The 22,261-nt window shown below is 35.6% G+C and overlaps 1 protein-coding gene across 1 annotated transcript; it reads left to right on the top strand.

Moving 5' to 3' along the window:
* Positions 1-1,470: 1,470 nt before the first annotated feature.
* LOC139697396 (neurofilament light polypeptide-like) lies at positions 1,471-18,135 on the top strand. Its single transcript, XM_071596081.1, has 11 exons — positions 1,471-1,741; positions 1,827-1,889; positions 1,982-2,110; positions 2,272-2,433; positions 2,561-2,691; positions 4,912-4,977; positions 5,501-5,651; positions 7,363-7,444; positions 8,878-9,023; positions 10,934-11,709; positions 13,285-18,135. Exons 1-11 carry the CDS (start codon positions 1,664-1,666, stop codon positions 13,448-13,450), a joined length of 1,950 nt encoding a protein of 649 aa, XP_071452182.1. The 5' UTR covers positions 1,471-1,663; the 3' UTR covers positions 13,451-18,135.
* Positions 18,136-22,261: the final 4,126 nt, after the last annotated feature.

Genomic DNA, 22,261 nt, shown 5'->3' with positions numbered 1-22,261 from the left:
TGTTCTATTCAATTCACACCCTTTGTTCTGGCAAGAGCAACGATATGGTCATAACGATCCTGGTGTTTAAGTATCAGAGAAATCCAACAAAAAGAAAGAACCCTCAGTAACAAATCTCGGTTATTATCCTCAGGATGCGTGCAGAAGGAATAGTAACTGACACGAACTCAAAAGACTTGTTTGGAGGTGGATTCTTTTTCCTACCACACTTAACATTCTTATATCCTACCAATATTCAGGAACAAAATACCCCGTGAAATAGATGTTTAAGGATGAGGTAATTTCGACATCGTCACTTAACGATTGTATATTTTAAGTTGTATAATCTCTGCTCTCCTTATGTTAATGCTATGGAAGAAGAAAGACGTCAATCATAGATCGGAAAAAAGAAAGCACACGAACATAAAGGAATGTTCTACTCAAACCTCACAGAAACATGTTAGGAGAAACCCTTAAGAAAATTATGTACGAATGAAATATATAAAATTGGAATATACACGTCCAGGGCCGCAACTGTGGAGGGGAAGGGGGCATGTGACCCGTCCGTTGCACATGGGGTCCTCAAAATGTCAAAATAGTTTCTTGAATACTCATGTAATGCTTTTGAGCACCTGTGATGATTTCCATAACGTGTACCATTTTTGCCGGAGGGGAGGGGGCCATGGGATGGAGAGGGCACCGGAATCTATATTTTGCTCCTGACGACGCAGTCACTAGTTGTGGCCCAGCTTACATGCCTAAATATATGAAACATACCATGGTGAGTAACAGCTACAAAAAAGGAACGTCTAAAAGCTATGGAAAAAGAAAGTTTGGAGATGAAGATAAAACTAACATGAAGATAAAACGAACATGAAAAATCACGACTAAAAATTACATGGCATTGTACACAGATTCCTTTGAGCAAACATTTTATGCCGATGTGTTGCACTGGAGTTCACCAGTAGGATGGTACTCACCTTACTATAAGTAACGATGTCGACACGATATTCATATGTAGCAGCTATTAGCGTCCAAAAATGGTCAAGAAAATTTAGGTTCCACAATCGTTCTAACCGTCGAGAAATATAGTCGTTACTAAAATTTCCGGGTTACAAAGTATTTTGCCTGATAGTTTAATTTCGGAATGTCACATGGAACGTTTTTAAGCTAGGTCAGTCACACAATTTAGCGTTCCTATGAAAGAAAAACTACATCTGCAGATTCAAACAAGGCGCTACGACTGACGTGCTCTACGATGGTGTATGGTTTGTTTACCAACTAAATACTAAAATGAATGTATATAAGACAATCGTAAATTTTGGACTTTGATTTCTCTAACAAACTAAACTTACGCAATAAAGCAATTATAACAGAATTATTTCTGAGTTTCAAGATTCTAACTGCCACCTAGAGTCTACATTTATAACGTCAAGTTGACGAGTGACATGCGATAATTTTGTAAATAGAATTGTAAATAAGCACAATAACTTATTTATTTTGGTTTTGTTTGTAAATAAAGGGGGAATCAGATAGATTAGTTTCGTTAAATGCATTAAAAACTCAAAGCCTTACTCCAACATGGTTCTGTCTAATTTATTGAGTGAAAGCTTTCCCCGGCTTATTGCGTTCGGTTTAGTTCAATATTGCATAAATATGTGAACCGTTAACAGGCGTTTATAACATGAATACCAATTCAGAAACGTCCCCAGAAGATTCTGAATTAGATAAGCTCGAAGATGCTGTCGATCCAAGAGTTCAGGTAAAGCTGTAGTGGAACCTGTATTCATAATGAGTAAATTCATTTTTTCCATTTCTTATTTTGTTTAATTAAATCATCCCAATAGATTGAGTTGGAGCGGCTCAACACAGCTACAGATGATATCAATAAACTGGAGGTGGACTTAGATGTAAGTGAGCCGAGCATTTAGTTATTATATAATTCGGGTCTCTTTCGCGGTACATACTGAAATTGAGAGCACTTAACACGTTTCTATTTCAGGAAGCTAGAGCTAGATTTCGACAGTTGTTGAGCGAGTCAACTGTCCGCATTGATTCCTTAGCAAAGCGTTTGGGCAGTTGTATTGAAAAAGCTCGTCCATACTATGAAGCAAGGGTAAAGGCTAAAGAGGTAAAAAAATTTTTAGTTCAGAAATTGATTAATAGGAAAGTTGTGTATTGATTTATATTTCTTTTATATTTTGTGGTGGAGATTGCATTTCTTGTATAGAACGTGCAACTTCGTCTGAAATAAAACTTCTATGAGGATGGTACATTTATTTGATCAAACAGGCGCTTTTGGAGACGCAGAAGGCTGCTGCCAGATTTGAAAGGGCCAGTTCTGCTCATGCAGCAGCAAAAGAAATGGTATATTTAGCCGAAGAGGGCCTCAAAGCTGAAGGACGAACTTTCGATCATGCTTGGCAAGAAATGCTCAATCATGCAACCATGCGCGTAAGTAAATGGTGCAGAATTTCATGGGATATTGCTATTCCTGTCCGCTGTTTTTCAGCACAATCATTAACTTCCGAAAGGTGGAGAAGTATTGTTAATGGGCACAATATTTCATCAAATATTTTAGGTTAATGAATCAGAGACTGAAAGAACATTGGGAGAGGCAGAACATCGTAGAACTTCACAAGGCTACCATCGAGCAGAAATGAGGGTACAGCAGTTACAGAAGGAACTAAAAAGAGCTATTGCCAAATCCAGGTGCCCGCATGCTCCTCCTATTTACTCCAGCTTACATTTTGTTTTTCATTAAGTACCAACCAATACCTATCACAGTAAGCATGTATATGGCACACTTGAACTATTTGAAAATTTGTGTTTGTATTGGTGTATATTTTTCTGTAATTCAAGTACATGTTACATCGTGAAACAAGTTGTAATGGCACTGCAAGTTAGGGAAAAATGAGAATGAGTTCATCCTCTGTATACCTAAATTAAATGGACTGAGTGGCTATGAGGGAAAAACATGGCTCATGCACAGACCTGCAGTCAAGAGACTCTAACCCAAACCATTTAACAAAATTACTCTAAAAACATCATATCCAATATTTCACTTTTCACTGCCTCTATGTATGCATATTTTGTCTAGCAGTCTATATCTTTGAATATATTCATGGATAAGATTTTCTGATGTTCTATTAAGAGAGCCTTTATGCACCCTCTAACTAATTTTGGCCATCCTTGGCAAACACTCATTTGGCACTTCCAATATGTGGACTTCTCATCCTAAATGTTTGCACCCTCGCAATTGGACATCCTAGACAGTCACTTTCCTTGGCCACTGGTTTTTGTTTAGCAAGAAATGCACTTTCCCTTTATCTCAAAATTTTTGGTTTCAATCCTTGCATACGGTATGAGTAATTATTTGTTGTTGTTATAAGTTACTCTATAAGAGAGAAATACATTATAAGGCTTATTTGAAAAAAAATTACAATAAATGAACAGAAATTTCATGGGCTTCATTGACTGGGAGGAATTGAAAATATAGATATGGTCTCATATCCTTTAATGGGTTATTGCATTCTCAATATTTGTCTAAGATGACTCTGCATCGAGTCTCTCTTCTCATTTTGGAATATCTTCTTCCTTATCAATTGCAAAAAGCCACCACTCTGCTATATGACGGTGATATAAGATATGGATCCTTTTCTTTTGGGGTGGTATGCCCTTGGTCCATACATACTCCTTATGCAAGTCCTCCATCACTGGTGAAAGATCCATGCCACCATCCACAGTACACTTCTCACTACAGAAGGCCTTCCTCATTTTTCATCCAGTGTTTTACTCTGAATGAAATTTTTAGTATATATATGGGAATATTTTTACAGAAGCAAGAGGTTGTACACACCATTATATCCACACCACTGTTGAGCAAGTTGGTTGTACATTTCTCTGTATGTACTAACTGCCACTTCCTTTTCTGAGAGTAAATTAATTGAAGACTCAAAACTTGGGACAACTTGGGGTTTGTAACTTCTCATTTTTCCACCTACATGCATTTTTAGTATGTTTATGCTCTATTTTTAAGTCTGATCATGCTGTTAGCAATTTGAGGTAGCCATCACTGTGTACTTCAAGATCACGTATTTGAAAATTTTTCCAAAAATGACCGACTTTATACTGGCTGAACATTGAGCCTGCCCATGTAGGTAGAGCATGCCTAACAAATTCACTCCTTTCATTGATGCAATTTCAACCATTATTTTTGTTGGATGTCAATGGTGTCTTTTTTACCACATTATGTATGTGTTTGACCAATTCTAAGGGGAAGATATTGGGAGAATATTGCATAAGATTTTATGTCCTTCTTCTTGTTAGCATTGCTTTCATTGTAGCCTATTACTTATGTATTAAATATTTTTACTGTTTCCTCCAGGAATTTATTAATCAGGATACCAGAGATTTTAAATTTACTTTCTAGAATGTTCTTTTCCTTCATATTACACCATTCAAAAATTAAATGACTGGAAGTTGTTTTCATTGAATGAGAAAGATTTTTAGATATACCAAAATTTAGAGAAAGCATGCCTATTGTTTCATTCATGCTACAATCTCATAATATTTTCCTTGAATTAAATAGAATGATATGTATTGTGTCTTAGTTATGTATATATTGCACCTATTATAAGAGAAAAGATACTTGTAGAGTATTGCATAAAACTTTACCCCCATCTTCCTGTTAACATCACTTTCATTGTGGCATATTATTTATGTATTGCATTATTGTACTCGTTGACTGCAGGTATCTATGTTAGTAAATGTTTTGTATCCATCCTGAATCTATTTTTTTACTGCATACTACACATTTTTGTTCTCCTCCAGTTTCTTTTGAGAGTTAGCTTTTACGTAATTGTTTTGATTCCTTTTTTTCTCTCTCCTTTTTTCATTTTACCCTTGGTTCTTGTGCTCAATGACTGGCAGCCTGCGTGCACGTCGCAGTTTGTTGCAGCTTAACAGTCTAGCCATAGCCCACGACTTGCAGTTGCTGTGAGTAGTTTTCTGTTTAGGAATGCTGGTGGCCTTTTTGATGCACAGTGATTACGTATGTACAAGGGTCACATGATGACACACACTCACTGCACTGTTCTCTCACCAAGGAGGATATTGCACAGCCTTTGAATGCGATTCTGGCTGAGTTAGTAAAATTGGAATTAGTCTGCGGTCTGTGCAACATGAATGGCTTACAAACCAATGTCACATAGCAAATGGATACTCAAATAAGTATGACCAAACATTATTTTTTTCGAGAATCTATCAGCAAAATTGACTTAGAATCCTTCCTTTCATGTAATTACTTATTTACATTTGATTTTGATGTTTTATGCTCTTGGGGCATTTATGTAATTGATGCTCCTGTTGGCATGAGATCTTGATTGATTCAAGTTCATTAGCCTACCTTGTTATGCAGTCTGAATTTGCATTGCATTTAATTTTTGCCTGTCTTTTTGTCAAAATGTTTTGTATCGACGAGGTCTGAAATTCTCCTCCTTTCAATTTCGCTGCGGAACAGACCATACTTCGAGCTGAAGGCACAACTAAACACGACACTTGAGGCAGAGCGTAAGAGAGTTCGTGGGCTGGAGAAGGATGTGAGCAATGCCAAATCATCATACGCACATGCCTTGAGCTGCCTTGAGCGAATCAGTGATGAAATTCACAGGGTAAGAGATATGGCTTCATGCATGTAAAAGATCAGGAATAAAGGTGATGTTTTTTAGATTCCATTCTTGTCCTAGCGATGACCAATTCAACAGCCTGAACCATAGGCTATTAATCACTATCCCTTTTTTCCTATGCATTGATCCTTAATGCAAGGACATGCATTCATAAATAATATTTTACTTTCATTAAGCTCTTGAAGTTTTGATGAAAGTCATTAAATGTCAAGCTGTTTGGTTTAGTTGTGAATTATATGCCCACTGCCTGGGTTTATGGGTCTTACTCCCAGGTTGGCCATAGTGCTACCTTTGGTGGTTTGGCCTCTTGGGAACTTTATGAAAAGCGTATGCCTTACAGGGTATTGATCTACTTCCAACCACCAGCAGCATCAACAAAAATATTTCAAAAGTTAATACAAAAACATGCATATGTTTCAGTCATTAAACATTGGAACTTAGTAATTCTTATCTAGTCAGTGGACAGTTTTACTTATATGTTACATTAATAATAAAATATAGGGACCATTTACTAGCATTGATACAAAAACTTAACTGCGTGTATTCAATGATGCTGAGACTAATAAGTGATAATATCCCTTTTGAAGTGTTTTCTATGTTACCTACAGTTTTGAAAAACTTCATGATCAGTAATCAATTAGTAAACATTTTCATGTTTTCAATATTTAATCATATGTTAATAAATATTTAAACTACTTATATTTAGATAGATTAATAACAATGTTTTATTATTAAACATGAGGGTATTATGTGACTGAAAAGCTTTTCTATTATGAGCAATTGCAGAGAAGTATAAATTAGACAGCCTAATATGTTTTTTAATACATAGGAGTTTTAAATACTTTCAATGTTGGGGCCCTCATATAGTACTCCTGATGTAACGCATCAATTTTCCTTTGCCTGCATAATTATTATTTTGGTGACTTTTAATTCACGGTATGGACTTTCGTTGAACCTTATGATACTTAAGTAGCTCGAGGTTGTTTGCATCAGTAATCAATACTCTTTGTACTCAACTCAATGTACTCATACTGAAAATTGATTGAAATATATCATGTAATAGGATGGCCAATCAGGCGGGAAAATCAGGAAATAATTTGGAACCACTCAGCTACTATTAAAAATGGGAAAAGGGATGAATATCTTGCCGAACATCAATTAATATAAAAACCAGGAATATATTGAAATTGGGAATTCACAATAAGAAAGATGTTGGTTTTAGTTGTGCGATCAGTACATGTTAGCCATAAGCCCTTGTATTTGCAGAAATGAAAACTTAAGTTTTGGACTGACTACAGTGATACATCAGAAATGATGTATGATCCACAAAACAGCCTTGAATGAAATTCTAAACACTTGGGGGAAAGGGTGGCAAGTTTGTCGAAGAAATTGCAAAAAAATTTGAGAATGGGAATCCGTAAAATGAGTGGCCACCCTGATATAAAAAGAAGCCATTATTCATATTTATCTTTTAAGACCTGAGCCAAGGATGCTGACATATTTGAAGAGCGCCTAGGTGTAGACTTTTAACTTGTAAACTTTAGACAGAACCTCTAACTAAGTGTTATGGTTTTTGCAGCATTGGATTGAGCACGCCTCACTTTTTAAGAATAGTAAAGTTTATAAAGCTAAATTTTTGAATTTATAAGAGTTCAAAGAAAAAATTGGTTAAAATGATCATTCTTTTCCTTAATAGACAAGACGAAGTGGGAGTGTTAGTGAAGCTACATCTGTTGACCGGTCACTTGGTCCCAGCCCATGTTCAATTGGCGATATTGGTAAGTAAGGGACAAATTTATCGTATGAATATATGTTTGGGTAATCTATGATGTAACTATGTTACTTCTTTTGTTATGAATTCAATATAAAGTAAGCATTATTTGAGGCTCTGTATATTGGCCAATGTATTAATTCACACCTTTACTCTAACCGTGCACATATAAGGCTTTGGTGCATAACATTTCTCGGTAAGCTTAAGGATAAATCTCTTGTAAGGTACAATTTTCATATGCATTTTATATTCTGTTTATGAAATGGGACTAAATCAATTGAAATTGGATTTTTTAACTGGGTAAAATCATATTAAATACATCCTGTTTTGTAGCTTGCCCGTTGTCCTGATTATCTCTCCTTCATAATATTCTACTTTGCCCAGTGAAAATATGCGGTAAAAAGTTCAGGGTATTTGTCACCAAAAGAAGAATATTAGACTTAAGATATAGGACACCAGGGCTCAGTCAGACCAATATGGCAAAGCAGGAGTATGCTTAACATTAGAACATATTTAATATCCTTACATACATGAGTATGAAATATTTATTGGTATTCATGATAAACTATAACTAGAGGCGTAAAAAAATTATTGCACTTAGCTCCTACTCGTTTTATTAGCGATTTGAATTAGGGCCATCAAAATGTCTGATTATTTTTGAACATATTCAATAAATCAAATTACTCTGATCATATGGTATTCAAGTCATGAAAGTTAAATATTACTGTTCTACTTTCCATACTTTTTTCCGCATTTCTATGGTTGCTAGAGGACATGGCTGCTTGAAATGACAAATCGTATTTAAATTAGTGGCAGTTTTTAAATTATGACAACTTATGAAAATGTTTTTTTGGAAAAGTGGATTTGTAAAATACATCAGTTATGTCTTATTCAATATTCCTAATTCCAATTAGTGAATTTTAAAATAATAATTTCCAATAAAATAATTTTAAGTTTTGGTAAGTTAAATTTACGTGAGGTATTCCCTTGGCAGATGGTTGGTCTGGCTCCTCCTCCGGTTTTCAAGCCAACAGCGCCATGGGTGGTGGGAGGGAGATTGGTTTTGGGAATTACGGCCATCAAAATGTCTGATAATTTTTGAACATATTCAATAAATCAGATTACTCTGATCATATGTATTCAAGTCATGAAAGTTAAATATTACTGTTCTACTTTCCATACTTTTTTTTCCGCATTTCTATGGTTGCTAGAGGACATGGCTGCCTGAGATGACAAATCGTATTTAAATTAGTGGCAGATTTTAAATTATGACTTATGATATATGAAAATGTTGTTTTGGAAAAGTGGATTTGTAAAATACATCAGTTATGTCTTATTCGATATTTCTAATTGCAATTAGTGAATTTTAAAATAATAATTTCCAATAAAATAATTTTGAGTTTTGGTAAGTTAAATTTACTTGAGATATTCCCTTGGCAGATGGTTGGTCTGGCTCCTCCTCCGGTTTTCTAGCCAACAGCGCCATGGGTGGTGGGAGGGAGATTGGTTTTGATGATGGTGGTGAAGAAGAGTTCCTTAAGCTGCCAGAGAGGCTTGGTCCATCTGCATCTCCCATATTGCCAAAGGTTGGTTGGATTTCTTTGAGAAATTCTTGCCGTTAGAGATTATTTCTTCTTGTTTGAAGGCAGTAGTAGTTTTGAGGGGAGGCGACCGACAGCTAAGGTCATTTGCGCCATAGGGGATGGACAGGAAAGGATGAAGGGTGGAGAGAAACCCGGCGTCGGCATTAGCCTACTCTTTACGAAAGGCGCCAAGGGGTCCGCAGTTTAACATCCCATCCGACGGCTCTAGTGCTGAGGGCAGAGGGGAAAATTCAAAGTATGGTGACATTCTTACTTAAAATAATTATTTTTCAATTCACTCAACTCTAATACCCACTTTGATGGAAAGTTTATTTTAGATGACAATAAGCTTTTCATAATAATGATAGCATATATTTTATGGAAGGAAAAAGGAGTGTGGATTTTTCCCTTAAGCCGTGAAATGTAGGTAGTAGTCTCAGGCTGCAATGTGTGGTAAATAAGATATTGTGAAGTAATAAAATTGTATTTTTCCCATGATTTATCGTGTATAACACATTTCAATGTGTCATCATTGGTTACATAGCATTACTTTTTTGAGTTTAATTGGAAGGGTTAGCTGATGATCACTCCCTAAACTTAATCTACTCATACCTACTTCCCGCTTTTTCCTCTGTATATGCGTCATTCATGACTTTTATTAGGTAAATAATGATGATGCATTGGCATTGAAAAGTACAAAATAAATCTGTTAAAAAATACAATTTTTACGGCAGTAAACTCTCCATTATCCAAAATCTTAATTAGGCCAATAAATGTATTGTTGCACTACTGTATAGGCTGTGTCCATCAAAAAACCTACCTTAACTGGCAGAATACTAATAATAGAAAATTTCTTATGGAAAGAGCTAAGAGCTCATATATTGTCATGTCACATTTTTATTCATCTTTCAGTGCGTAATTACCTGCATTGTATATTCACTAATGTGAAGTTAATAAAAATAGTCTTGTAAAAACTTAATCAATATGACAAACTGCAGAACTAACAAGTTCACACAAGTGAACTACAATGCCTGTAGCATTTCAATCATTCAGATCCTGGCCATTGCTACACATTTTTGCTATTATTTCAATCTGGCAGAAAACCTAGGTACTTCTTGAATATCATATGATGACTGGCATCGAGCATAGATTTCAGACACAAAAACTAGCAACTTCTTGTAAGTGGAAATGTATGTAAATTTTTTTGTTTGAATTGTTTTTCTTTTGCTAATATACAATCAATAAGATGCTCTTTTTACAGTCATTCTGCAAGTTGTGCATACAATTTTATCGCGACCTACCTACTGATATATCTACTACGATATGAAATTATATATTGATGACAGATGATCTGGAAAATCAAAGAAAAAAAAAACCCTTGATATTTCCTAATTTCACTAGTGTCAAAGTTATTGAACATTTTAATTGGATGAATCAGTTGTAATAAATAGTTTTATTTTTGAAATAGTTCTCTATGCCCTCCATTATGCTCCTCACCATGGGAAAATAGAGCCTATGTTTCATTTGTTGCTTTTTATGGAAAGTAAATTAAAAAAAATATAAATGATAAGCAAAAATTTACATGAGTGAACATTGTTGTTCGATGTTAATGACCATATGATCTCAGTTCATGATCATATAAACAATGTTCTTGTTGAAGCCATTGTTACTTTAAAAAATGGAAAACAAATTGATTTGTAACTTGAATAATTACACCAATGACTGTGAATAGTTTGGCACTATTTGATATTTCATGATGCCCTTGCCAAAGGCACAGTTGTCACCTCTGATGAAGCAATTAAAAATGAGGCCCTGTCATCATCTAGCATTGAACCCTTATGCCCATCACTGGTGTGGGGATTCACTTATGTAGATGAGGCCCTACATTGAATTCGCAATGCACTTCTTTTTAGGATGTCGAGACATCAAGGAGCATCCCTGAATCCAGGAGTCAGCCAATTGGAGAGGGGGACGAGGTGGAAGATGAATTGGAAGAAGGTGATGAGGAGGAATTGGAGGAGGAGGAAGATGAAGAGGAGGGAGAGATGGTGGAGGTGGATCTCGGAGGAGGTAACGATGAGCAGGACGGGCGAGGGAGGGGTACTGGGGAGAGGGAGGGCACAGGCAGGGGAGCCCATGGTGACAGCCAGAGGGGGGAAAGGGAGGCAGGTGGAGAGGAGCCGGGCTGTGGGAAGCGGGGGCGTGGTAGCGTGGGTGCGGCCACCCTGACTACAGCCCTCGAGGCTCTGAAGAGTTCCAACCCGACCGAGAGGGTGCGGGAGCTCCTCTCGCAGGGCATGATGATGCTCAACATCTCGCAGTCGACCCCACCCCAGAGTCCCTCGCACGCCACGGTCCAGCCGGAATGCCGACCTTCCCCACGCCCTCCCCCACGAGCCACCATGAGGAAGGGGGCATCCGTGTTTGGCTCCTTGGAGCCAGTGGGTTCGGCACTGAGGAGGGCTTCGGACCCATTATGCGGGAGATCTGGCTCCTTTGCCTCATCCCTCAGGATGTCAGCTGGGAACTCTGCTCACGGGAGTTCGAGTGGCAAGGGAGGGGGGACTCAGAGTGGGACCGTTCGCAAGGTGCCTTCACCATTGGAGAGGACATTTGCCTACTTGTCAGCGGGAGGTGGGGATGATGATTCGACGGCTACCACTGCCTCAGACAGTGATAGTTTGGCAAGGTGATTAATTTTGACTTGGGAGGATGGATGTGGTTTCGCACTGATGGTCCCAAGGGAAGGTTGAGAAAGGTGATTAGAGTCAAGCACAAATGCAACCAACTACCAAGCCTTTTGTATCCAGTTTGGTGAAAAGCACAAATGGCCCTTGGTGTTAGGGTCACAGTAAAATTTTTTCCAACAAAATTTCCTAATGGGACCACCGAGGCATGGTTAATTATTGAGATGCTAATCTTATTTGTCAGTTTAAGGTTTTTCAGGTTACAAACGTTTTTTCATATCTTTCTTGCATGTAAGAATTTACTCCATGGAATGGCAAAAGAATGGTATGCTTTTGCACGATTCAGTTAAAATATTCAAATATTTCTCCTATCATTCGCTATGGTTACACTATTCAACATTTGTTAAGCACAGTGCGTACTCCTAATGAGAATAAAGTAAATATTCTTATTTGTTGGAATTGTATGCTATGGTAAATCAAATCATCTCTTTGTCTAGTTATCTTTATAAGTATGAGGAATTCATTTTCTAAAATATGTAGCTCATCGTTATGTACATATGCATGCACCATTCCTAACAAAGCATGAACTGGAAAGTATCAATTTTGGTGTCGGCTGGCTTAACAAAAATATTAAGTTCTGGCTACAATAAAATTAATTGCATGTTTTATGGTTTGGTTTTATCTTTGAAATATTGCTTGATTAAAATTTCAAATCAAAATCTGGCAGTCTTTCTACCAATTGTCCCTAAATAACTGAACTAAAGTTAAAGAAATTTTACCGGCTTTTATATAATTTTAATTTAAATGATTCAATCATGATGGAAGTATTTATATTTTCAATTAAATAAATGTACTGTGTTTACACCAATTCCTAATAATATTACGAAGATCAGAATGAGAGAAAGACATTAAGGGGACATTTTTCATTTAAACCAGTTCACAATTTTATAAAAGTAATGTTCGGAAGTCCTACTATCTAATGCATTATGCTGGAATCCAGGTCACCTTGAATGATATAAAGAACTGTAATACCTTGAAGGTTATGTAAAATATATAACAGAAGAATGACAACTATTGGAAGTGATGGCATTATTAACCTGTGGATTCACTTGGATTCCAAAAAAACTTCTAAACAATTTCATCGGTGTTAAACAAAATTCTGTTTTCCCTGGTATTTAAAAATCAAGAAACTGTAAAATCATACCCTCTACCTCAACTACCCTCTGGCCTTTGATGGTAAACCTCTTGGAGAATTTTTCGACTTTAAAAAAATTTAGGTTTTTTGCAAAAAGCATGGTTTGGTTCATCAAAAAATCAGTATTTGAAATCATCTCAAAATAAATTCCTGATAAGTTAATGAACAATCGGTGATGAATTATCAACATTACGATATTATTGTTATTAATTTGCTTTTCTATTAATTTTGTTGTTATTACTCTTAATTATTACTATAAATAATTCAGAAAACTTACTTCTCTTGAATCAAATGCATGATTAACCTGTTGATTTTTTCTACTTATCACATAAACATACGAGTACATTTCTAGTAGTTCAAGTGCATTGATAATCTTTTGCAGTGTTGAGATGCTTACAGATGAGCAGATCTCATCCCTCATGCTCTACCCCGAAGATATAAGGGGAGACAGCCCTCTTCCAGGAGATGGTCGACTATCTATGACTGCATCACCAATGCGCACACTTAATGCTGAGAGAAAACCCATCTCCAGCCTACAAACCAACTGATTATGTACTTGGTCATTATCAGTCAATTTTTGGTGGTTAAGATCCCATTGAAATTTATCCTGCAATCGACAAATGAATGGTTATTTGAGCCACTCAGTCTGGTTTTATAGTCACTGCATAGGCATTTTAAGTACAAATGGAGGTTGTGCCAGGCTGACTGTAGCCATGTTGATCCATATCCTTGCTACTCCCTAACTGCTTTGTGTCAATGTGATCCAAAGGCAGAAGCTGGTTTATTTTAGCCATGCCCTTAAATTTTACTGTTAATGATTTTTAATGGTTCTGGCGTGCCTGTTTTAGTCATGTCAAAGAAATCCCTATCAACTTGACACTTCCACGTGTCATTTTTGTGAAATCCGTTTGTGAGGATAATGAGATCTTTATCAATTATATATTTTCCTTTGTTAATCATGGCATGGGTAGCTCTTTCATGACTAATTTAATTGCTCTTGCTTGAAGAGTTTAGGTTAATTTGTTTCATTATGTTCCTTGATGTTCAAGTGAATTTAGTGATTTATTTGAAACATTGGCATATCTACTCCATACCATAAGTATGAGGGCAGGATTTAAATTTGCCAATTCTCAAAGCTTGTTATGTTATTGGTCTTGAGATTGACTGTCTTGGAACACTTTTGGATTTATGCAGTCTTCCGTTTTAAAAAGCTTGTTTTTTGACACTGCTGTGTTCTTGATAGGATTTCAAATGTTCATTCCATCATCAGGACCAACAAAAGGCTGTTTTCTTTCTGGAATCCAGTGCCTTGAGGTTGAGTATTTTTGCAGTTTTTAAGCCTTGTTATAAGTTAATTCAAAGAGCAAAGCTAAGGAATTGTGATAATCCATGATCCTTTGTATCATTAAAATCAAAAGCTTAATCATTATTAAGTCGGGTTGAGAGTATGTTAACTAGTCAAATGCATTCTTCAGTGAGAAAGGAATTGGGGCTTGGAAATTTGTAGAGTGTTTTTCTTCTTCAGCATTATTTCTACATTATGTAGTGCGTACAAGCACAAAGTTTATAATGTTGTACATTTTTTCTTTGGCCAGTGGTTAGTTGTCTTGAAGTAACAAATGTTAAAATAATGCCAACACCAGTGAAATACTGCCCCTAGGAACTCGTGGTTGAATGACAGACTTGGGCAATAATCATCGTAGAATGAAATTCAATGGTTATTAATGCGTAATAAGCTAAATGTCTGCCTCTACCACTTATTGTTTTTCCCAAGCTTAATATCATCTTGGATTGGGATTGGTGCTACTAGTAGTGATAAGTGCAATTTAAACTACCTTATTTATTCAGTATATTTCTAAGAGGCTAAAAATTTGAGATTAACTCTTGTAAAAGATTTAGTTGTATTTTAGAGATGCACTGAAATATGGAGATAGCCAACTTTAGTTGTTAGTTATTATACAGAGGCCAGTTGAGGTACACACTGACCAAATTTAAAATGTATTGAACTCATTATTTCAGGTTAATATGCTGAGAATGTTAATTTTGAAAGGGATGAACAGTTTCAAGTATGAACACAAAAATACATGAGACAACAATAAATTGTCAACAAATTACAATATAAGAATGAGGAATTAAGTTCCATATAGTTATGCATTTTTAAATACCTTAATTAATTGTAACCCATTTTCCAAAGACATTGTAGGATCAATTAATTTTTTGTTCGTACTAGAGATTACAGGGTTGGGGAATTGAGTAAGTAAGGTAATTAATGAGAAGAAGCAGCCAACATTTACACTAGTATTTTGTTCACCAAATGCATACGTGATTTCAGTTAAAAAAGCCATTGAAAAAATCTATACACTTAGGTTACTTGTTCTCCCCATTGGCATTCTTATTGAGTTACATAAGTCTTACACATGGGGTATGAAATGTTAATCATAAATTACTTGCATTATTGCAATTAAAAAAATTACAAATTCTTTTTTTGTACTATTGCAGAGGTACTTGCATTTCCAAAAAATTCCTTCTTGATAACCTTTCAAAGTATCCCCTTTTTATTTAAATGGGAGATAACTGGCATGACACGATTCTTCTAAGGAAATATTATTGGGAGTTATCATGTCTTAAGTTGATATTAAATGACACACATTTAAGGATATCGTTTGATTTTGACTCTCTTTGAAAAGTAACTGTTGTAGGATAATGATTTTTTTGTTTAACAGTTTTCTACGTAGGTTAGGTTTTTGATGGACCCACAGTGCTGTGCTTTTAAGCCAAGTATAGCAGGAGGGAAAATATCCTTATAACCCCATGCAACATATTGCAGTAACTTGCTATTTAGCTCTGCATACTTTCTACCTCTAATAATTCCATCCAAAGCGCCTATTATTTTCTCTACATTACTTTCCCAACACTTTCCCCCCTGTTACCTTTTCTATATTCTATTGCCAATTCAATGTACTATTGCCTCTTGGCATCTCCCTGATCCAACTTATTGACCGTTTAAATTTTCCCCTGCAAACTTCTAGCTTCGCCTACCTTACCCTGCACTTGTTTTTATTTCCTTCTATCCATCTTTACATAAGGTGCCCTTCATGAACTCCCACCTCTTTGTGAAAGCATAAGAGTATTTACTATGGGGAATAGTTTCATGACTTTTAAATGTGAAATTAATTTTTATTAATTAAAAAGCATATTTAAAAAATACGAAGCCATCCCCAGTAGTGGCCTACCTATAACCACTACTGTCATTTTAATCTCTTATCAATCATAATTTGTTGAAATTATTTAAATTTGAGATTCTTTGTATAGTTTTCCAGGGCTCTGAAGTGAAAATGTTTTGCTCAAAGAAGTATAACTTCGTGATTGTAAATATTTTCAATATGAGTGGGAAATACTTGACCCTCAGAATTAAACAAGGGAATTTTCATAGAAGACAAAATTGGGTGATTATCAAATTCAGTGATTTTAAAAAAATGACTGGTCCAAAAATACTGAGTATCATGCATTGTTACTGAGAAAATATGCCACAAGTAGGACATCAAATCATAATTTTAGGAGAATATAATGGCCACCAATGATGAAATTAAATTTTTATATTTATATAGATTTTAAATTACCAAGCTACTTATGGTTAGCTTTCTTACAAGATGTTTTGGGTAGTGTATTAAGGTTTCAGTTAATTCCAGACTTAATGTGAATTTTGAAGATAAGCTATGAAATGTTTCATCCTTGAATGGTCACATTTGAAGTGAAAGAAAGATGAATTTCTGAAGAGAGTTGCAAAATGAGAGACTTGTGATTGAGCATGTGTCTACCTTTGTGAATACACAACACAACTTTGGCCATGTTTACTAAATTTTTACATTTTAATTAGGCTGATATCCATATTAAGTGCATCTCTAACACAAACCATGCCTGGCAGCTGGATAAATTTTCAGCCTTAGGATGTAAGTGACATGTCCAGCAAAATACAGTAAGTAGGGGAGATTAAATGAGTATATTTAATGCTAAGATGCCATTGATGATCAGACAAACATTATGTTTACCTCTTTTTGTGATCAAATTAATTTATTTTATATAATATATTTTAATACACAGATTTTGTGTAGCTGTTGGTCTATTTAAGAAATTGTTGATCTTATGGTTGTGGATAACTATTTGTGGGAGTCATTGATGACTGCACATTATAAAGTACAATGATGAATTTCGGTCTTAATTACATGTCTATTCTTTTACTTAAGACTTGTTGTGGTTACTGTAATCATTCGCATTCAAAAGTATTTTCTTGATTTGAAAATATTTGCTGGAGGAGGTCTAAGTTAAACAGACAAGGTACTAGTGCACTATTCTATGATTTCAACTTGTGTCCCAGACAAAAGTTGAACGAGGTATTGCAAATGTGAATGTTTACCCTTCTTCCTCATTTATCTGTATATTTCATTTTATTATTGATCGTGTGTGCACCTAAGTATTCAGTAAATTTTGTATTCGGTTAACTTAGCTTTTATGTTGGTGTCAGTATTGTTCTGCTTACGCTAGCCTAGACAATATATATATATATATATATATATATCCAAAAAATTACTTACTATATAACAGGAAATATTTCAAACATTTATGCTGAACTATTTTTGAAACAAAGTTTAGAAACAAAAAATTTGTTACCGGTTACAATGGCTTTATGGTTGCATCTTCAGTAAATTATCTTTCTCTGTTAGTGCTTCTTGGGCCAAAGGGAATCGCAGTGAGTTCGAATTTCTTTGGTAGGATGCTTAAATATTCGCTTTTAATTTCAGATTTGATTGCCTTCAACTTCTACGTAAAAAATCTTGTAAAATTGATTGTGCTAAGTTCCTCTTAATTTATTTTAGGTATTAAATATAATCCTCGTGTCTTGGCCATAGGGAAGAATATAAATAAATAAAAGCAATAAATTGTTAGTGTAGTGTACACCAAGAATTATTCCAAAACTTCAGCAGTTTTCAAAAAGTTTTCCTAGAGATAAAGTTCCTCTTTTGAGTAGAAAACTTGGTAAAAACTGCATTGTACAACCTTTTTATTATTTCTTTGCACTATTACTATTAAGTGCTAGCTAGAAGATCAACCTTACTTGCTAGCTGCTAGAATTATTCAAGGGGCATTACTGTGAGGCACTTTCAGAGGGAAATTTACATTGTGATTGACCAAAGATTGTGAACACATATATTGCAATAAAGTATTTAAAGCAAAATTAGTGTTGTGATTTAGTTTAAATCTACTTGTCCATATTACTTCAGAAGCTTATATAATTGTTAATTCAAATTATAAAAAATTTCAAAATTCAATCTGAAATTTCCGAGGGTTTTAACTTTATCCGATTCTCGTACTTATAAACCCATTAAATCATCTTGTTGGCTCAGCTTATAAACTATTTAATCTAGCAAAATGTTTACCTACAAGGTAAGTAATATCACCTCCACAATCAATATGCAGAGAATTCACATGAAGTTGCCCAATAAGATGATTTTTACTTTCCCAGAAACCCTTGACCGTTGATGAATAAAAAGAAAGTTTTGTACCTGCTCCAGAGCCTAGGCTGCCATATAAATAATATTATGACATTATAAATACTAAATACTCTAATTATTTGCATTGAATTTCTATGCATGTTCAACAACTCGTCCTCCTTTGAATCAAACGCAGTATGTAAATGCTGGACTTATGACAGTGCTGACAATGATAGACATTTCTAACATTAAATGGCAGACAGTTTGTGTTATGCTTATAATAATAAGGATACATTAAATCTCAATAACCTAGACAATAATTCAATGCATTGTATTGAACATGACTGACTCACATCAGTAAAGAACTGCAATTAATAATATTAGAAAACTTAGCAGGCTTCAATAGGTTGAAATGGATATTAATGAAAACATACTGTTTTGTTCCACTATTCTTTTTATAGCTAGCATAAAATACTACCTTTGCAGCTCTAACCAAATATTTGACCAACAGTTTCTAAAAAGATATAAAAAGCATGGTTAAGTTTTGCCTTGGTCTTTTCAACAACTGAGGTACATCTCCTTGATACAAATGAATCCACTCCCTCTAGGGTTATATGATCTACTGGAATGACATAAGGCAAGCATCTTCATATGCCCAGTAATTCCTAATGAGGGACCCCAATGTCACAAAATGGCATATAAAGCTAATTCCTTTTAGTGAAATGCCACAAAACTTATGGCTATACAGGATCAACAAATCTTAAGGGTTAGTGCTTCTACAGCTCAATCTATCCATCACAACAGAAATGAAATTAACATCGCCTATTCAACTAATCTTTTCACATCAATACCAGTGAACAGCAGACACCATACTCACGACAGATTTTCCAGAAATACAGCATTTTGACTTATTCCATGTTATCATAAGGAAAGTCTCCCACTTCTATAAACTAAAATCTTACACTTGACCACTTTATAGCTCCAACGCACTCATAAGCAGAAAGAAAATAAAATATCATTAATACATAAAAGTAGAAGGAAAAAAAATATTTTTGAGGAAAATAAAATGAATCTAATTCTATACCAATAAAATTTCAAGGAAAAGGCCTTTCTATCTTTCCACTGGACGAAGAAAAAAATACCCATGTGTATAATACGAGGGTCATCCGGAAAGTAGTACCCGTTCGTGCCGCATGAAGTGCTGACGACGCGAGTAGCCGCTGGACGAGGTCAGATAGCTTCAGTGGCTAGTCTGCCTTCTCTGAGCCAAGTTGCGTGACGCTAGCATTGCCTGTGTTGTTTCTGTGATTGTTTACAATGTTTAAAAAAATTGAGAACGCCGCCAGTTGTGAAGTGAGGGCAGTGATTAAATTCCTCAATGCAAGAAACGTTCGCCCATGTGATATTCATCGCCAATTAAAGGAGGTGTATGGAGACAATGTAATGGACGAGTCGTCTGTTCGGCGGTGGTGTCGCAACTTCAACATGGGGAGGGGGAACACACACGGCGATGAGCGTTCGGGGAGACCGTCTGTCATTACAGACCAACTGGTGAGCTCAGTTGACGAATTCGTGAGGAACGATCGGCGCGTCACAATTGATGACATCTGTGAGCATTTTCCCAATGTTTCTCGAACAATTGTTCATGAAATTGTTAAACACCATCTGCATTATGCAAAAATTTGTGCAAGATGGGTCCCTCGCGTATCTCAATGAGCTGGCGGCGAAGGACTATGCAGCAGGAATACAGAAACTTGTCACACGTTATGACAAATGCCTTAATTTGCTTGGAGATTATGTTGAGAAGTAGTTTAAAGTATCCTCTTTCAAATAAAATTTTTTATGTTTGTTAATATTTACTTTTGTGTCTTTATTTCACGAACGGGTACTACTTTCCGGATGACCCTCGTATTTAAGTACTACCTGTGTATATATGTACTTAGAAACCACTTGATACTCTCTCCCTTATTTTTATGAATATTAAAAATGAATTTTACAGATCTACCTGTCATGGGTTTAAGACAGTCCCAACTACATATTTTAATTTTCATGGACTTATTGAATAACTGATCGTAGCACTTTTCCACTTGATAAAATTTTTATTTTACGACTGGGTTTCGATGTATTACATCATTATCAGTAGACCTGATGATGATGTAATACATCTGATAAATAAAAATTTAAAAATGCAGAAAATAAAAATTTTATCAAGTGGAAAAGTGCTATGATCAGTTATTCATTATGTTCGACTTCCACCACATCACGCCTGAAGCTACTCAATTTGTTCATGGACTTACTCTAGTTTCCCATGTTTTATTTCGTTCTTTAGCACAACATATATATTTTCCAGCAGCCTTTAAGGGTCCAAAAATTCTCACTCTAAACAAAAACTTAGGAGCACAATTCTACATTCAACCAGATGTACTAGCATTTAGTACTAACAAGCTGTTCACATGTCATCAAAGTATTTTGTTAGCTGTAAAAAGAACTTGACAAATGCCTGATATCTGGAAAAATCCTAAAAAATCACGTGAATCTACAGCAAGTGTTAATTGAAAGGAAATTCAACTCCTTCAAGATAGTGTCCAAACAAACTCATCTCTCCATAAAAATCTAATTCCTGAACCATGCTGAAAATGAAATATTGTGCAGTGCCAACAAAGACCTATAAACTCTTTAGAATTTTTCTGCCTTTTCCAGTTTTCAAAATTATCTGACTTTTACACTGCCATTACCATTTATTTCACAAGGTAGAATGTCACCAACATAAAAGCAAACCAGTAAGTAAACTTAAGCAGTTCCAAAACTAATTCAGTGAATCTGTATTTTGTTTTTCCTGAGGTTTCATTGGTCAATTGTCATTTTTCTTCAAATTGATGTGTCACAGAAAGTCAGCCCATTTTTGAGTAAAATATACATGGAAGATAAAACTTTTACACGTGCTACTATTAAATACAATCACATTGTACACACTGATTGAAAAGAAACCAATGGAAGCCAGAAACATCTCATTAGACATCAACTGCAAAAATAATGTAAGTGGAACCAGCAGTGACAACAGTCACATGCTTGCAAGCCACCCTGACCCCCCCCCCCCAATCCTTCCACACCTCAGGCCATGAGGCATAGCACCTGATGTGTTCCCTTCCCAGCCAACAGGGCTGCTGGAGGGAAGAGTGCTGAGCACAGGTGCTACAGCTACAGAAACCTGTGCTCTGCATTGATTCCAATCAGCCATGGCACGAGTGAGCATAGGCCAAAAACTGCATTATTCCATCATAGAATGTATGCTTATTGGTGTCATACTTCACCCAACATATGAGTGAGACAACAAAAAGCAGGAACTGCCTGTACCTATGAACCATGCAATGCTACAAGTCAACTTCCATTCATTTCCTAGCAACATATAATAATACTTTCTGATTCACACACCATAAACTTGTTCGACCATAAAGTCATACCAGACGAGCTTGCATTAGAAAACTACATGGACTGGTACATTATCTTGAGCTTCGGAGCAGTACCTGCTGGAGGTATTTGACTCTTCCAATTGATTGGTGTTACACAATGCAGCATCCCCATGGATTCATCGTACTCCTGAGTAACAGTGATTCCATAGTGAGGAGTACCAAGCATGCATATGATGACCATTAGTGGCAAGTAGTCTGACTGAAATCCTCATTGGGTAACTGAATTGTTAAAACATAACCAGGGTGGCTACAGTTTTGGACTTCCCTGACATTAATAAGCAAAAGGGCCAGTTTTTCCAAATTAAAATTTCCAGAGGGGAGCCTATCTGAATGGAATATAGAATTCCAACATTCTTTACTCGGTATGCCATTAAAATCAATTGTTCTGATGCATGGCAGC

The sequence above is a fragment of the Hetaerina americana genome, unplaced genomic scaffold (assembly GCF_022747635.1).
Source record: "Hetaerina americana unplaced genomic scaffold, ioHetAmer1.1.p SCAF_1, whole genome shotgun sequence".
In the NCBI taxonomy this organism is placed as follows: domain Eukaryota; kingdom Metazoa; phylum Arthropoda; class Insecta; order Odonata; family Calopterygidae; genus Hetaerina; species Hetaerina americana.
The sequence above is the reverse complement of the archived record's forward strand: the minus strand, read 5'-3'. Positions and strand labels throughout refer to the sequence as shown.

Bases quoted from the DNA above. Each gene is read 5' to 3' on its own strand.
- LOC139697396 (XM_071596081.1), top strand. From the start codon at position 1,664: ATGAATACCAATTCAGAAACGTCCCCAGAAGATTCTGAATTAGATAAG. The intron at 5,652-7,362 runs GTAAGAGATATG...TTTCCTTAATAG, and splicing joins TCAGTGATGAAATTCACAGG to ACAAGACGAAGTGGGAGTGT. The intron at 11,710-13,284 runs GTGATTAATTTT...AATCTTTTGCAG, and splicing joins GACAGTGATAGTTTGGCAAG to TGTTGAGATGCTTACAGATG.